The sequence below is a fragment of the Trachemys scripta genome, chromosome 11, assembly GCF_013100865.1.
Source record: "Trachemys scripta elegans isolate TJP31775 chromosome 11, CAS_Tse_1.0, whole genome shotgun sequence".
In the NCBI taxonomy this organism is placed as follows: domain Eukaryota; kingdom Metazoa; phylum Chordata; order Testudines; family Emydidae; genus Trachemys; species Trachemys scripta.
In genome coordinates this window covers 16,252,290-16,270,014 of record NC_048308.1, presented here as the reverse complement: position 1 = coordinate 16,270,014, position 17,725 = coordinate 16,252,290, and the positions used below count along the sequence as shown (strand labels likewise).

Below are 17,725 nucleotides of genomic sequence, written 5' to 3'. Positions count from 1 at the left end.
TTTCAGTGGCACTCATGGTCGGACTCCTGTTAGTTGACTGAGGGCAAACATCCATTCTAATCTTCTTGGTCATCTCCGCAACATTTGACACAGTCGATCAGGAAATACTGTTGTCTTGTCTGTGAGAGGTGGCAGGAATCCAGGGCAATACGCTGATATGGTCTGAGTCCCTCCTGGAGGATGCATCCAACAAATAGGAATGGAAAACTGCACGTCATCCCACAAGGATGAGTTCCCTCTCTGGCCCTTTTCAACTATATACAACCACTAGGTGCACTGGTCAGACAACACTGACTCAAGTACCAGCAATATGAAGATGACACACAGCCCACACACGACCACAGCACTATCACCAAGTTTGGCTCAGTGATTGGATGAGATCAGCTCAGAGATGAAGAGAAGCTGGCTGAAGCTGAACCGGAGCAGAAGTGATACTAGTTGACAGAGGAAAGCATTTTGAAGAATTGCAGACAAGTTAAAGTCTCCTTTGGTCTGCAATCGATCAATTCAGTCTTTAGTTTAGGAGTTCTCTTGGATATCTCACTGATAAGTTCTCACATAGCAGCAATGCTTTCTATCATCTCTGATTAGCTAAAAGTCTCAATTCCATCCTGGCAGATGATGACCTGGCCTCAGTTATTTATGTCTATCATCTCTCAGTTGGACTGCACAAATGTAATACACCTGGGCATGAAGCCTTCATTGCTTAAATGGCAACTAGTATAAATTGCTGTAGAACATCTCCTCAGCAACACATCAGACCTGTCCACAGTTCTCAACACTGATTTCACAGAGAATTTCAAATCACATTCAAGATCTCAGTCCTTATCTTCATGGCAATCCATAGCCTGGGCCCAGCATATCTAAAAGTCCATCCATCTAAAGCTCTGGGATGAAGACAGTGGTCGACAACTCCACTCCTCTGGTGCAATCTATAATAAGGGAAAATCTTGTCTCTGTGGCCCAGTTTGAAACTGTGGCACAAACTCCCCCAAGAACTAAAGACCATCACAACCCCCCCCCCACACACACCCCTTTTTGCTCCAAGTGTAAGGCATATTCCTTTGATCCTGCCTTCTCTAACACAAACACATAGCAATCCTGTATATTTTAAAAAATCCCATCCCCTCCCTAACCCCTCTCCCCCAAAACCCCTACACATAAAATAATCTACTAGCCCCACTAAGATCTTCTTGGAAACGGGAGTAAGAACAAATAAGAGATTAAGTAATTTTTACCTCTTCCCCCTCAAGCCCTGCTTAGATGACAAGCACACTTTCCAAAAGCTGTTATGATTTCAACTGCCAGAAGCAGTTAATAAAAAACTCACTTTTTTTCGTTTTCTTTTCTCCAGGTTTTGCTTTTCTGCAAGTGACTTAATTGCTTCAATCCAAGCATCAGCCATTCGTCTGATGCGCAACATCATCCATCGGAATTCTTCATGCCTTGACATCATTTTGTAGAGGAGATCAAAGTTGGTATGGATTTCAGCCTTCAATTAAACATTAAGTAATAAAATCAGAACTTCATACAGTGTAATGTTCTTCAGTGACAATCTGTCATACTTAAACACTCTGTGCTTCACATCCCCCATTTGTAAAATGAAGAAAAATATACCACCTATATCACAGGTGGTTAAGGCTTTAATTAACACTTATAAAGTCTATAGAGACCTTTGGCTGGAAATCACTATCACTACAGAAGAGTCAGTTATTTTTATTACTAACTTGTAGCCTGGAAGATACCAAAGTCATAAGTTTATGCAGAGCTCAGAAAGGATTTTTATTTGTTCAGTATCATAGTTCTGCTTTTGATTATGTGGCTACAAAGTGAGCCTAAGTGGCTCTACCTCAGATAATCTATAATTAAAATGCACTAGAAACAAAAGAGAAGTAGCCCCAAGGCACTATAATTATTTGTCATGAATGAGCAAAGAAAGAAAAAGTTAGTCACGACAACATTAAGAAAGCAGCCTTAACTGGAAACAGTCCTCCTGCTAGAACAGATTAATCTATCCACAGTCAGGTTAACAATGTTCATATATAGGCCATCAATTACCCTAAGATATACAAGTGCTTTACAATCAGATGATAATGTTTATAGCTCTGGAGCATATGAAGAAAAACCAAATTTTATGAAAAATCAAAATGCTGACACAAAACTAAAATACAATCAAGTGTATGAGCCGTTTGCTGAGACTCTGGCCCTTGAGACATTATTGCTATGATTAGAGAAAGCTTGCAGTGCACAAATCCATCCTTTTTTTTTTTTAAAATGGACAGTTTACACCAATGCTGAATGGCCATGGAAGATAGTCAGCACCTTTTTAACTTTATCCAGCAATATGAAGCTCTCAATTTTGCAAAGATTTGCTTAAACTTTATGTACTGCAAAAGACCCATTGACTTCAACGGGACTACTCAGTGCACAAGTCTTTGTATGACTTGGGCCCACGATTGTAACTTGCAATAATGGAGGAAAACTGGGTGAAATGCTGTTCACATGACTGAGTGTATAGCCTCATTGATAACTGTCTCTAAAGGAGTAGTTTGCATGGAAAAGAGGAATATGATTGGAGGACTCTAGTGTTAATATTCTTATTGGCATTTATATGGGTATAAGCTTCCGATTTTTGTCCGTGGACTGATTAACAAACTGTTTCCTTGCCTATACAGTAAGTGATAAGCTGAAGAATGAAAATGAATCTGTTGGACAATTTCACTGAACATTTAAATAGGTTTTAAGGCACAGCCAAAATCACCACTGCTCTCACCATTGCTTTTTGATCAGTTTCTTCATCAGGATTTTTTGCTCTCCAAGGTAAATGAGGACACCAGTTTTCAACCTGCAAAAATAATGGACGGAAAAGTTCTTTTGTTCTGCTTTCAACATGTGCAACTTTATCAAATTCTCTAGTATTTCATTGATGTTATACTTCTCTACAGCTTGATTGATGAATAACAAGTCAGCCTAAAACAAAGCCATTTGCTGTTATGCTGTGTCTTCCAGGAAAAGACATAAAAGATGCTTTGCAGTATAAATGGATACCAGGGAAAAACTTAAGATATACAAAAAGCTCTACGCATACCTTAAATATAGTTTATAGAAGGTAATTTTCAATAGCTGGTTGCTTTTTATGAGGGAAAAAAGGAATAATAAAAAAATAGTTTGGAATATGTTACCCAGTTCTAAGGACATGGCTACAAAACCTATAGGGATGGATTAAAAAATAGGGTCAAGTATTCTACCCTGTACGTTTGAGTTCTCCTTTACCAATCTAGACAAGAAACATTATACTGCCAGTGAGGAGGCTTGTTGGGAAGTAACGGAGGAGGATGGTGCAGATGACACAGGAAAAGGCATGCGTTTAACAACAAAATGGCACCACATATCAATGTTAAGACAAAGGAAAGGTAACCACAAGGACTGAGTGACGATAATGACGCGGGAACCATGGCAGTAGCTGCTACCATTGTACTCTGGTACAATGTACTCTGGAGTCACTGCTGCTTGTATAATGGCTGGTTAGTACAGCACCTTCCTGCTCTTCAATTTAAGATCTGCAGAGAGGCAGGGTTCTTAAGCTGCACTGAGGCCTAAACGATTGGTTTACAGACGATGTTGTGGAGAAGGAAGAGTGTGTGTGCTGTCTGCACAACTCTCAACACTACTGGTGGAGAGAAGGCACTAAAGGCCCAAGATACTTGCACACGTATTGGGGAGAGGCAGAAGAGCAAGAGTGTGCTGGCCAGCTAGGATACCATCACTAACAGGGCTTGCGTAGGAGTTCCATGGGAGCAGAAGTCAGTGTTGCTGTCGTTATGCTCCTGTGTTTACAAAAACAGTCAAAATAAATGCAATATTTAGCTTAGAGATAAACAAGGCAGGTAAGGTAAAAGATATTACCTCACCCACCTTGTCTCGCTCCTATCCTGGGACTAACATATTTGCAATGTTGTTATAGCCATGTTTAGCTTACTCAGACCTACTCTATGTTCTGAAAGCAGTCAACCCAAAATCAGTAAAGTAGAGTAGCCTAAGCTAAATAGCATGCAAAAAGATTACGTAGAAAAGTGAATCATACAAAAATGATTTAGTAGAAACCATAACCTCATTAGAAGCAAAAAAAAATCCAACCCAGCTGGGTTCCCCATCTATATATGAGCATTCAAACAAATGTTAGGACCTCTTCCACTCAACATATTTAGTAGAGTGTCTGAAAGTGGTGATGGGGTCAATCCCCACTTGGGAAATGCCTGGCTCTTCATTACACTCAAACTCAGGAAAGATGCTGGACATTGTAGTAATAGTTCGTAATTTTAATCAACACAGGCTGCACAAGCACTAGTGAAAAATACTAGAAACCTCCATTCTTGCAACCTAAGATGCACAAATCAGCTTGGCTTTGCTAAACAACTGTATTTTTTAACCAGGTAGGCAGGATGTTTTGGAGCACACAGCAAGATATTTCTACTATCAAAACTGATCTGTATTAAAGGAGAGGTGACCAGGACTATTGCACATCCTCTCTTCTGGCTTCACACACACTTTCATCACACCCAGCAGATCTTGCCACTTACCCATGGCTCTTACCACAACCGTCTCCTTCTGCATCATAACATGTATCGTTCCCCCATCCTTCCGCCCACTGCTCCATCTCCAATGTCTAGTCATTCTCATGCCTCTACTGTTCCCACCAGCTCTACCTGCTCTTCTTTCCTTCTCCACTACAACCCCGCCTCTCTCACCACCACAAATCTAGGTCCTGTGTCCACATCTTCCTCCTCAATTCTGGTAACCTTTGCCTCCATCCTGGTTCTGCTCCTCTCCTCATTTGCACACCAGTCCCCCAACATCTCATGCAATATCTTAGGGGACCATACTGCAGTATGTTTATAAATTGTATATGTATCACTGTGGGCCAGGGATTGTATGCAACTTGGAGGGGTAGAGGGGCGAAGAAGGGTTACCACAGCTCCTCTAGGAACTAAAAACTATGGGTGGTAATTAAAGTGAATCATTCAGGTTGTAAACCTATCCAGAGAGGTACCACCCCCCCGAGAGGTTTACATTTAATGGTTCACACTGGGTTTTCCAGAGACCACCAGACAAAGAAAAATCTTTTGGCATAGAAAGACAGAGTGACACCGGGCTTTTTTTCTTTGACTCAGCAAACAGACAGTCCAACCCTTGCATTAGGGTTGGAAAGACTTTGGCTTACTAGGGCCCCATAAGACTAATGGGTGAAATCTGCTGAGCTTTTAGTAGGTGTATAGGACCTTTATTGGTTTTAGGTTCTCTCTTTAATGCTTTACCTTTAAGAATAAATATATTTTGCTGCTGTAGCTCCTGGAGAGAGATTAATCACAGATGCTGGACCCAAGTCATGCCATCTGGGGAATAAAGATGGGGGAATAACAGTTTGCACAGAGACTGCAAACCTATACCCCCAATCTGGAGGGAGATAGAGGAAGGCCCCTACCCAAGAAAGGTGGCCCCCGAGAGCCTGAAACCTTAAGTGGGTGCCCTCGAGACAGACCGGAGAGGGTCAAAGGTGCACTAATCCCTGAAACTGGGACAATCGCAACCTCTTCGTACCTCACCCTCTCTAGCTCCTGGCTCTCACAGACCGGTATCCTTCACCTGAGCTGCTTGTGCAGCTGCCCTCTCTATGGAGGCATCTCTTCTCACACTCTCTGCTCTGGATCAGGTCTGCTCCTGCTGCTTCCAATGCCTTCCCCTTTCCACTCTTCTTCTTTTGAACAGCTTTGTATCGGACTTTCTCTCCTCCCCATGTTGCTGTCCCCATCCACCTAACTCCTCCCCATCAGCCTTCCTCTCTGATTTCAACTCATGGCTCTCTCCTCACAGTGTCCCACGCTTGTCTTCAGTGACCCCAACTTTCATGTTGATAACCCTGCTGACCCCTGAGCTGCAAGTATCCTTGCCAGCATCTCTTCATTTGCTGTGCAGCCCTGATTCAACTCTCCTGCTAGTCAAAGAGATCATTCACTTGGCTTGGTTCTCACCAATCACCGTGCTCTCTTTTTCTCTGATTTCTCTGTTGCTGAGTTCTCTCTCTCTGACCATCACCTGTTCCCTTTATCATCCATCAACCCCTCCCGCAACACACAGTCACATGACCTTTCCATTACTTCCAATCCCTCAGCATCGATCACTACTTTTCTGCTCTCAGCCTTCTTTCCTCACTGTCTCTTACCTTTCTTCCAATGATATGGTTGTTGATGCTTTCCCTGCTTCACTCTCCTCCACCCTTAACTCTTTTGCCTCTCCACCATTGCAAAGTATGCCCTGTCAAGTGCCGACCCCCATTCCTGCCCCAGCGCCCCCACCACAACCACTTCCTCCAGTCCTGCTGTCACAATGCAGAACATTTCGGGTGGAAATCCTGTGAACAGACTGACTTCCTCAACTATAAATGTGTTCCTTCCTCCTTTGGTTCTGCCACCCTCCTGGCTAAAAATATCACTTCTTTAGCTTAACTGAATCCCTCACCCATGGTAACAGTCACCTTTAACTCATTCCTCAAACTTTTCCTTGCTCCTGCCTCCACTTCCCTCTCCGCACAGGATCTTGCTGATTTCTTCCAAGAGAAATTTGACAAAACAGGACGTGGCTCACCTTCCTTCCCCCCACACCTTCCTGCAACACCATCTTCACCCTTCCATCACAGATACAGAAGTTTATCTGCTATCCTCCTCAAATCCCTCCACTTGCCCCACTGACCCCATCCCATCTCCCATGAACCCATCCTCATCCCCTCCCTTACTTTTCTCCTTAACCTCTCCCACTCCTCTGGTTCTTTCTGTTCACAATACAATCATGCTTTAGTCTCTCTCATCTTAAAATCATCCCACCCTAGACAGCACTTATTCTCCAGCCACCACCACCCCATCTCCCTTCTCCTCTTCATTTATAGACTGCACTGCCTACAATTGCTGTGTGGAATTCTCCTCCTCCTGAACCATTCTAGACCCTCTTTAACCTGGCTTCCACCCCTTGCACTCACTGAGATTGCCCTGCCCTTAGGCACCGACTTCCCCTCTGCCCTATGGTTGCTTGACCCCCACACTCTTGGCCGCCCCTGCACCACCATCCTTACCCTGCCCCAATTCCACCCTCTTCCCCCAAGTTCCCACCCCGCCTCTTTACCACCTCCTCCCCTGAGCGTGCCACATCCCCACTCCTTGCCCTCCCTCCCAGAAAGTCCTAAGCACTGCCAAACAGCTGTTTGGTGATGGGAGGGAAGCGCAGGGAGAAGTGGGGATGCCGCAATCGGAGGAAGGGGTGGGGGGAGCTTGGCTGCCAGTGGGTGCGGAGCGCCCGCAAATTTTTCCCTGTGGGTGCTCCAGCCCCGCAGCACCCACAGAGTCGACACCTATGGCCTTGCCATAGTCTCGAAAGATCTCTTCCTAGCCAAAGGTCAGATCCAGTACTCCATCCTCAGTCATCTTCCTCTTGAAATCTTATCCTTCCCTTTGGCTTCTGTGACTCTCATTTCTTGGTTTTCCTCCTACCTCTCCAATTACTCCTTCATCATGTCCTTTGCAGGATACTTCTCATCTCTCTCTGAGGATTCCACAGAGCTTTATCCTTGGGACCTTATGAATCTTATGAATAAAGATCAAAGGACTGTTTTGATATTATTGGGATTGCAAAAAGTTACAAGAGATCTTTCCACTGAAGAGGCAAGAGGACAGCGTGACTTGTATCATGAATGGATGGATGACCACGGCCAAGCCTGGCTGTAATATGCTGGGGAGTATTTTGCGTGAGCTTTGCTTTATATGACTTAACACCTAGTTAGGCCCTAGAAAGCATGTTGTGAATTTATGTTGTATTTAACCCTTTGTTTTCATCTTCTCAAATCTCTGTTTTGTTAAATACACTTCTCGTTTTTCCTATAAACGTATCTAAGTGCCGTATTGAGCAGAGGACATCCTACGGTGTAACTGGTCAGTTGATATGTACTGTTCTTTTAGGAGTAGCAGATCTGCGAATTCAGTGAGTGTCCATGGATCAGAGGCTGGACACTCCGGGGAATGCTCGGATTGCTCAGGGCTTGGAGCGTACCGATCGTTAACCTGCAAAGAGAGTGCGTGGGGCCTGCAGAGGCCTTGAAGGCAGTGCTGACCCACAGTGGGCACAAACAAGGCTTCCTCACATTAAGGGCAGGTGGTAGCAAGGTGCCTCACAATCCTGGGGACCCCTGGGAAGAGTCACAGTGGTGTAGTCAGTAGGCTATTTCTGGTTAACAAGGGTCATGCTCCTGGCACTTATATACCAGAAAGTCATGAGAAGGTTGGAAACAAAGAAAAAGGTTACTGTTTGTTATTTACTGTTTATTTCAGGTAAGGGAAATAGAACAGAGGAAGAACATGATGAATAAATCCAGAGACATACATCAAGTATAACAAAAGACATTTGGAAAAACTTGTACTGAATGTGGCTTAAATGCTACAGGAAAAAATGAGGAAGGGATGAGATTGCTACTCTCAGAACATAAGGAGCAATGAGATCTGAATGATCCGCCCACAGAGACTGAGAACAAATGAGGTATAGGCTTAGAGAGAGAGTTTGGTACTGATCAGGGCCGGCTCTGGCTTTTTTCTGGCCTCCGCCTCCCCCCTCCCCCCCCCAGCACGGAGCCCTGGGGGGAGGGCGGCGAGCCCCGGCCGCTGCTCCGCTCTCCCTGGCGGCGAGCCCCAGCCGGGGCTCCGCTCTCCCCGGCGGCCAGTGCGCCGGGGGGAGGGCGGCGAGCCCCGGCCGGGGCTCCACTGTCCCCAGCAGCCAGAGCTCCGGGGGGAGGGTGGTAAGCCCGCCCGGGGCTCCACTCTCCCCTGCGGCCGGAGCCAGAGCACTGCGCCACCCCCCTGCAGGTGCCGCCCCAAGCACAAGCTTGGTGGGCTGGTGCCTGGAGCCGGCCCTGGTACTGATACAAGTGAAGTAGCCATAAAGCTTTAACTGGTCAAGTCACACCAGATGTAGAACGCTTAAAGTTTAGAAACCTCAATAAAGATGGTATATCACAAGGATTATGTTCATAAAATGGTGGATTATTTGAGGAAATGGATAAAAAGTAAAGGGACAGAATCCTAACAAGTTGGTAGATCTAACTGCTCAGGAGCAGTTCTATGATATCTGCTCAGCTGTGTGGGAGAAATCCCCAGCTTCTGTTGCAGAGGCAGTGGACTCATACTTACTAGCAGGAACCTACACAGAGTGCAGTACCCAAAGGGAAGACCAAAAGCCTGTACTAAAAGGGGCACACCAGTTTGTTCCTGGGGAAAAAAGGAGGGAGGAGAATGGCTAAGTCCACATCACCCTAGTACTTGTCACCTCCTGATAACCCAAATTATTGGACCTGAGGCCAAGAGGAAGGCCTAAGAAAACATTACTCATGTGGGTCCCTTGAACACATGAAAAAGCAATGGGGATCCAAATACAGGCTGTACAGGGATCCAAATACAGGGATCCAATCTGTCCAGGTTAATGCAGCTACCCTTGAGACAGAGACTTGATTGAGGACCTAGAGAGGTCTGAGCTGAAGATGATGCCTGCCTAAGTGACAGGCCAGAGGAGAGTGTTCACAGTAATCAAGAAAGAAGGCGGCAGGGAGAATTTGGGGGTGAAATATTAAGAGCTCAGTTTTAGCCATACTGAGCGTGAGCTGACTGCTAAACATTCCTCTGCCACCACTGAAGTCTCTGACTCGAGGGTAACTGCATTAACCTGGAGACACTGGGGCCTGTATTTGGATCCCCAAATAACAATGAAGGAGAGAGGAAGCCTGTACATTGATTCTAGGAAGAGAGGGATGAAAGCTGATACAGTCAAAATAGCCAGTCAGGAAGACTATTTAGCGGTAGCATGTTGACAGACTTGCGGAGTGCAAGGCACGGGTGTGAGAGACAAGAAGGAAGGTGTTTGTAATAGCAAAGGTGAGAGATGACAAAACAAGGATCAAGGTTTTGGAAGCTGGAACAGAGAGAAAGGGATGAATTTTGGAGATAATTAGAGAACAAGCGGGATTTAGCAATGGCCAGAATATGCAGGAAAGGGGGAGAGCAGGATCAAAAGTGACACCAAGACTGTAGGCCTTGTTTTGCAGATGGACATTAACAAATCCCACCACTGACCCAAGCCAAAACTCATCCATCATAAAATCATTTTTAGAACTTAGTGAATACTGGCAACAGAGCGAAGGAAGCAGCATTGAGCATACACTAGGTATTCAGCAGCAGAGACCTGAAATTTTCTGTAAATGTTCTGGAAACACCCAGTAAGCAAGTAAACATTGCCCTCTGCAATTCAGGAAGTGGCACCAGATAATTTTCTCATATTAGAGAACCCTGTCCCTCAGTTCAAAGGGCTATACCATCTTGGTGGCGGGGGAGAGAAAGTTTTAAGTTGACATGCTGAGCTCTGGGAAAGGAAAGGAGTCCACAAGAATGTACGGCTTTCTATTGCAGAAATCAAAAATACACGAGCTGCTGTCCCTATATATGGGCGTTAACACATATGGACCTTGACTTTTACTAGCCCTGCCTACAGTAAATATGTAGAATCAATATTTTTTCGTCATTTGGGATATCAGTGATTAAGAATGTTTGGGTAGTACAGAGAGATCTGAGCTCTGAAACATTAGTATGCTAGAGGCTTATTCTTCCCTAAAAGAAAATACAAGTTACTAGGAGAACTAGATTAATATGATGCAAATACACCTCTACCCTGATATAACGCTGTCCTCGGGAGACAAAAAAAATCTTACCACGTTATAGGTGAAACCGTGTTATATTGAACTTGCTTTGATCAGTCGGAGCACACAGCCCCACCCCCCCGGAGCACTGCTTTACCGCGTTATATCTGAATTCGTGTTATATCGGGTCGCGTTATGCCAGGGTAGAGGTGTAGAAAAAAGTTTGAATATTATGTCATAGGCTCTTTCCATACACGCAAACTCCTCTCTGTTGTGTCATATGAACCCAATGGTACTATATGATATACAGACTGCTCTTGCTACATCTTCTCCTGGTGATGGATTAAAAAAAACTCTGCTGTGCACATTGGTGGCCTGTGTTAATGCATGCACTTACTGTTATTCGCCTACTCTTCCCTCCCCTGCTTCTTTCTGCTTTTTGTTATAGCTGAGTCAGGGTCTATCCTACTATGGGTCTGTACAGTGCCTGGTATAATGGGCTTCTGTCCTAGTAAAGGACCCTAGCATATACTAGAGAGAAGGTGGGCAAGGTAGTACCTTTTATTGGGCCAACTTTTATTGGTGAGAGAGAAGTTTTCAGGCTTACACAGAGCTCCTCTTCAAGTTTGGGAAATGTACTCACTCTGAGTTTCTTGTCTCTCTAACCTACAGAAATTGGTCCAATGGAAGATATTGCCTGGCCCACCTTATCTCTCTAATATTGTGGGACCAACATGGCTATAACCTAGCATCTACTATAATAGATATAAATAATAATCAGGTGTCCATGCTGATGATATATTCAATACTCGGTATTATGAGGTGTTATTTACTTTGTCAACCATCTCCCACAATTAGTTTGACTTCTATGCAGTTTGCTGACAGCCTTATTATTTTCTGCAAGGTTTAATACAGACTTTATTTTGGACTGGTTTTGCAGCTTGTATATATACACAAATAGCTTCCCTCAGAAATGCATTCCGGGTTCAAGGTTTCTGTAACTACTGGATGAGCAGTGAGGAATGTAGCTATTTTTTTTTTTTTTTAGAACCATGCCCACTGCTGTGGCATCTGAGAGGCTTATACATTTACAGAAGGGAACACAAAAAGTTATATGCAGCCAGTTCTCCTTCCCAAATTCAGTAAGAAGGTGATTATCTTTTTCTTTTTAAATGGGATGATGTTGGGGTTACTGCAGAGGGTAGATGAAGAACTGGGTTTTATATTTTGTTCTCTAAAGACAGAATTGTCTCCATTCTGGTCTTTTCTAACAATGAGTTGTGGGCCATTTGAAGAGAAAGCTTTGACTCTTGGACGCACAAATTTCACTCAAGATTGGCAGTGCCATTATTTCAGTGGATCTCAGATGTTGTAGGAAGTCCTTATGTGCAGTGAACAGCTCCCCTCTGGTTACTTATGCCAGTCCCGTGGAAAGATTTTAAAAAGGTGATGCATATTTGGTGGAAGGAGGAGTATATTAAGCATTACTAGGCATTGTTGAAGCCAGGCAGAGGAGAACATTGAGAACTTGGTGTTACAAGGCTGCTCATATCAGAGATGTGGTTTAGCTAAGTATGCCCTGACCAATCTCCATTTCAGAAGTTGGAAATAGTCGTGTTCAACATTTGGCCAATTATGACTATCCACTGTAGGGGGTATTCAGCCCCCCTTAGCAATCGCAGATGGCAAGCTAGAAGACTATTTGACTGGCTAATAAAGTAGAATTAAATGTACAACTCATACAGCCAGATTTGGAGCACCCTGTGGAAACAGCCATTTTCTGGACGTGGCTGTTACAGACCTTAATTGCTCTGGATCACTTTTAAAAAGGAGACAGCAGCAGCTGAAAGCATATTGTCCACGACTGAGCTACTGTATGATTTTGTTGCACACATTTATGATAACTGCAGCCTTTCCCATTTTCTTGATCAGCATTTGTATTTTGATCCCTAACTGACTGGAGAAGAAATGCTAAAAATGGAGAACTAGTGGTGTACGTCTAATATGTGAATTAAAAAACAAATCCTCTATTGTACTTTTAAGTCACCCATTACGGTAGTATTTGAGAGCCTCACAATCATTAATGTACTTATTCTCAACATCCGTGAGGCAGGGAAGTGCTATTATCTCCATTGAATAGAGAACTGAACTGAGGCACAGAAAGACTAAGTGACTTGCTCTAAAAATCACCTGCCACAAATTAGCCTTAGGAAAAGTTTAATTCCTTCAGGAATTGCAACACAAATGTTCCTCTCCGATGGCCCCTCAACACGTAGCCACATTACCTACCATGAGAGCGTCTTTGTAAATATCTGCCCTTCAAAAAAGTTCAAAAAGTACTTCTTGGGATACTTTGCACACCACTGGAGTAGCTAGGACAGTAAAAGTGGGTAGGCCACGGCTTTCGGGTGGGCAGGCAATGAGGGGGGGGGGGGGGGGGTGGCAGGAAGGATCGGGAGAGGTGGCAGGAGGGATGGGGGGCCTGCCTTCTCCCTACCCCCTCCAACCAGCCCTTACCGCTCAGCAGGCACCTGAAGAGAAGGCTGCCCAGGGCACACAGACTGCGGGGTGCACATGTAGGGCGGAGGGGGACCCTGCCGGGGCTCGAGCTCCGCCCATCCCTCCTGCCCCCGGCGCTAGGGTCGGAGACTGGGGCAGCAGCATGTGGCGCCGGCAGGAGAGGGATGCGCCATGTGGCTGAGCTGATGGACACCGAGCTGGGGGCGGGAGTCCCAGCCTGTGAATTCGGGAGGCTCTGGCCCTGATTTGGGTGGGCCAGGCCACCCATGGCTATGCCCCTGTTGCACACATTAATGATCCACTTTAGATACCCATTACGGTAGTATCTGGGCATCTAACATTTGTTAACATTTATCCTCAATACCCCTGTGAGGTAGACAAGCAATATTCCCATTTTACAGATGGGAAACTGAGGCAGAGAGAGACTAAGAAAATTTTGGTGGTGCAATGAATTGAACCCAAACCAAGGCTAATATGCTCAAATTACTGAATCATCCTTCCTCTCCATTAGATATTGAATATGGTTATCACCTTCTAGTGGTCAGTGGCCCACTAAAGAAGTGTCAGATATGCTTTAGGCACAAAGTGTTACAGAAATCCAGTGAAGTTATAGCCTATTCTTTCCTTCCTACAAGGCTCAGACTGAAATGTTATTTAACCAAGTTTGTCTAAGTAAAGGCGTACCATTCATGATGCTGTTTTGACATTACCTAAAGCTTGGAAGAAATACAAATCATCTCACTCACCTCAAAGCTATCGGCTGGCTTCCAAATGAAGCAAAAAGGCTGCTTCAGAGATGGCATTAGTGCCCCCAAAGGAAAGCCAGTGAACAGGTAAAGACTAAAGAGGGTTGCGTGAAATAAAAACTCAGTGGGCAATGGGCAAAAAATTAATTTTTCATAGGGTTTTTTATTTATTCTTACAATTTTATGATGAGATCTGTGATTTTCTAATGGAAATACAGTTTTTTCACTGAATAAATCATGAATTTCCAAAGACATCATTTTGCCCAGAAGCAAAGTCATCCCTGAAAGTCAGAGCTGAATCAGTGACCGTACGCGGTAAAATGTTGCTGTTTTGACCAATCAGTTATTTCAAAAATGTAAATGAAAAATTATGTTTCGAAAAACAAGCCAATTTTTTTTGTTAAAAAGGTGAGTTTTTATCCCAAAGAAATAGACATATTTAGTCCCTAATGTCTAGAATGTTTAATTATTTTTAAAGTTAGAGGAGCAACTATTTTCAGTATCCTAGAAAAACAACTCCAAGTTATCATTAGGATATTGAAAACTGCTGCTCCTCTAATACAAAGAGGGTTTATTTTATATTTTAGATCAAAGGGTCACACAGTTTCATTACAACACAAACAGGAGACACCAATCTAGAAAATAAGATGTTTCATTTGGTACTAAGTAGCAGTTGCCCTTAATGATTTTTAAAATAATATAAACTAATAGAAGATATCAACTATTGTATTATGTCATATTTTGACAGTAACAGTAGTGCATAATACGACGACTTGACATGTCATTATGCACTATTACTATTGATATGTAATGAAAATGTAAACAAAAAAATAAATTTAAACTTAAAGATTTCATTTTGAAACGCAATCCTTCTAAAGCAAAATATTAAAAAAATGGAAATTCTAATTTAAAAATTAATTTTTGTAACAAATGCCATTGAAATGATTAGGATTTTCACAAACAAAATTGATTTTGTCAAAAATGTTCAAACCATCTCTAAAACCTAGGGGTGCCTCTAAGCTGCTGCGTGACATTGGGCAAGTCATTTCATCTTCCTGCCCCAGTTTCACTGTCTAGAGTGAAGAGTGATATGTAGGTACCTTTGTAAAGCGTTTTGAGAGCTATAAATACAAACCATATTACTACTGAAGGGGGCTTCATGGAAGCAGTGCATTCTGAGAAGAGATCTGAAAAAAGGTACATGCTTGTCATACTAGATTACAAAGGCTGTTAGATAAATACATTAGACCTGGGTATATTCTCCCCATGTTCTCTATCTATATATGTTTTGTCATTTCCAATATACCGCACGTGTATAATCAATTATATTATTCCTGTATACTTATCTTATCCTATATACTTATACCATCTTTAAAGGTGGAATTGAAAAAAAAGTTTTAAAAAAACCTTTTATTCCTGCTACAGTAATGCATTTTACTATTTTAAGGTGGCTGCCCTCTTCCCCCTACCCATCACTCAGAGTTCTGTAGCCAAATTTATCATTCAGTTTTTCACCCATATCATAAACCATCAATTCTCCATCATAGCCCACTTTGACAAATTACTTTGTGCAACACCATTTCCAAGTTATCTTTAGCAGCCAACACAGCTCATAAATCCACACCATTGTAGTGGTTATTAGAATTTCATTTCATGCTTGCATTCACAAACATTTAAGCTTTCAACCTTTGCTATTGGGCATTAATCATGGCATTAATCATGGGATTAAGTATGCTGAATTTAAACTCAAGGTTAACAGCATGTTCAACCAATATTAGTTTTACATACTGTCAACGGAGAACTCTAAAAGGCAAAGACCTATCTGTCAGTTCTTCCCTAAATACAAAAACAAATTGATGAGTAAAGAACTGTTCTTCTGTTCCACTATGAGCACAAAAAAATCACATAAATTCATCAGTGTTACTTAAAAAGTCATTTCAAATAAAAGTTTGCAAACAGCCTAAATCCTTGCCAATCACTTAACCTCTTAACCTACCATAGTAATTACAATGGAAGCAACATGTACAAATTGATATTAAAAATATACGGTGTCTGGTACAAGACACCAATGAACAAATCTCCTCTTTTAGTGTAAGGAAAAATAAATTAATTTTCCAAAATATTTCAGGTAGCAGAAAAACCTATTTATAAAAAATAGAGGGAAGTTAAACATATCTAAAATTATATATTTGCATAAACTTTTTGATACTGGCTTACACTCATAACGGGTTAATTATGCAATTCGTAAACGAATCAGCTATATTCTACCTTATTTCCCTGGCATCTATAAATGTATAGTTACCTAATGAACCTTAGGCACCTTGCCTACCATTTAGATTATATGCACATTCAGCCTTCCAGATGTGAAAGGCTGAAAAATAAGATTTGCCCTCCCTGCCAAGAACACATGCTGCATTAAACACATCTTGCTTCATACCCAATACAATAGCTTAATATTTTACTTATTAACAGTATCTTATTTGAAAGCAATGACTCACCCAGACATATCTGAGTCACAAACTGTTGAACTGAATGCAGGGGTAACCAGGTGAAATTCTATGGCATGTGTGGTACGTGAGGTCAGACAAGATGGTCTAATGGCCTTAAAATCTGTGAAAGTGTTTCCAACTAGGTATGATGGTCCAGGGCTGGCCAGCTGATACAACCTACATTTGTATTATAAACTATAGTGAGTTTCATAGTCTATGTATGTCAAACAGTATGCTCTTTGACAAAGCTAAGAAATGCTGTAAGATCTGCAGGGGTTAGAGACTATTAATGTACAATAGTAAAAGACTTGAAGAAAACTGCTTGTTGTAGCATGACCCAGGAAGGCAGAGATCTCTCACAAGTACCAAAGTGTTAACAATATATAAAAATATTACCTTAATGAATTGTGATGCAAAAGATTTGTATAACATTTAATACCTGAGGTAATTAAATTCACCATGGTATCTGCAGCCTCTCTCATTTCAAGTATATACATTGTATACACATATACAATGGACAAATCAAATACTGCATGATACTCACATTGACTAACACTACTTTAATGTCTTTGAAAGGGGCATAAATAATGACAAGCCAACAGGTGTTGAGATATTTGTAAAGTTGTAATGGAACAGGGAAATAACTTAAGATAAGAAGTGTGTACCAAAAAGAGGAAATAGACAAGGACCAGAATGATACATAATAAAAGGTATAATTGCCCCTATATTATAGGTAAGGCTGCGATTTAGTCACGGAATCTATGACTTCCAAAGACCTCCATGACTTCAGCCAGCACTGGCTGGGAGCCGTAGGGTCCCCGCCAGGCGGACACCCTGCCACCCCAGAGTTTGGAGCCACCAGTGGAGGGGGACCCTGGAGCTCCAAGCCCCCTGGGGTGTTGGGGTCCCCTGGAGCAACCAGCCTGCCTGCAGCTACCCAGGCTCCCCATTTTGTCATGGATATTTTTAGTCAAAGTCAGGGACAGGTCATGGGCTTCTGTGAATTTTTCATTATTGCCTGTGACCTGTCCGTGACTTTTACCAAAAATATCTGTGACAAAATCTTAGCCTTAATCATAGGGGAAGTAAGACCATCTGAAAACGGCACACAGTCTGTCACAGAACTACAGGGAAGGTGTTCTGCAGCTGATGGTTACTGTATGCTTCTCTGAATATGTGCTGTCTTTACTAAGTGTTAAATCAATAAATCCATCCAAAGGTGACTCATCTAAGGTTTGTTATCAAACCAA

General features: G+C 42.7%; 1 protein-coding gene across 3 annotated transcripts in view; it reads right to left on the bottom strand.

The window, feature by feature from the left end:
- Positions 1 to 17,725, bottom strand: part of MGAT5 (alpha-1,6-mannosylglycoprotein 6-beta-N-acetylglucosaminyltransferase) — a 242,963-nt gene that overhangs the window by 90,318 nt on the left and 134,920 nt on the right. For all 3 annotated transcript variants that reach the window (XM_034785257.1, XM_034785258.1, XM_034785259.1), the window contains exons 6-7: positions 2,774 to 2,845; positions 1,331 to 1,492 (exon numbers count right to left, since the gene is read on the bottom strand). In XM_034785257.1, the coding sequence (XP_034641148.1) occupies positions 1,331 to 1,492; positions 2,774 to 2,845 (234 nt within the window). The remainder of the gene's footprint in view (positions 1 to 1,330; positions 1,493 to 2,773; positions 2,846 to 17,725) is intronic.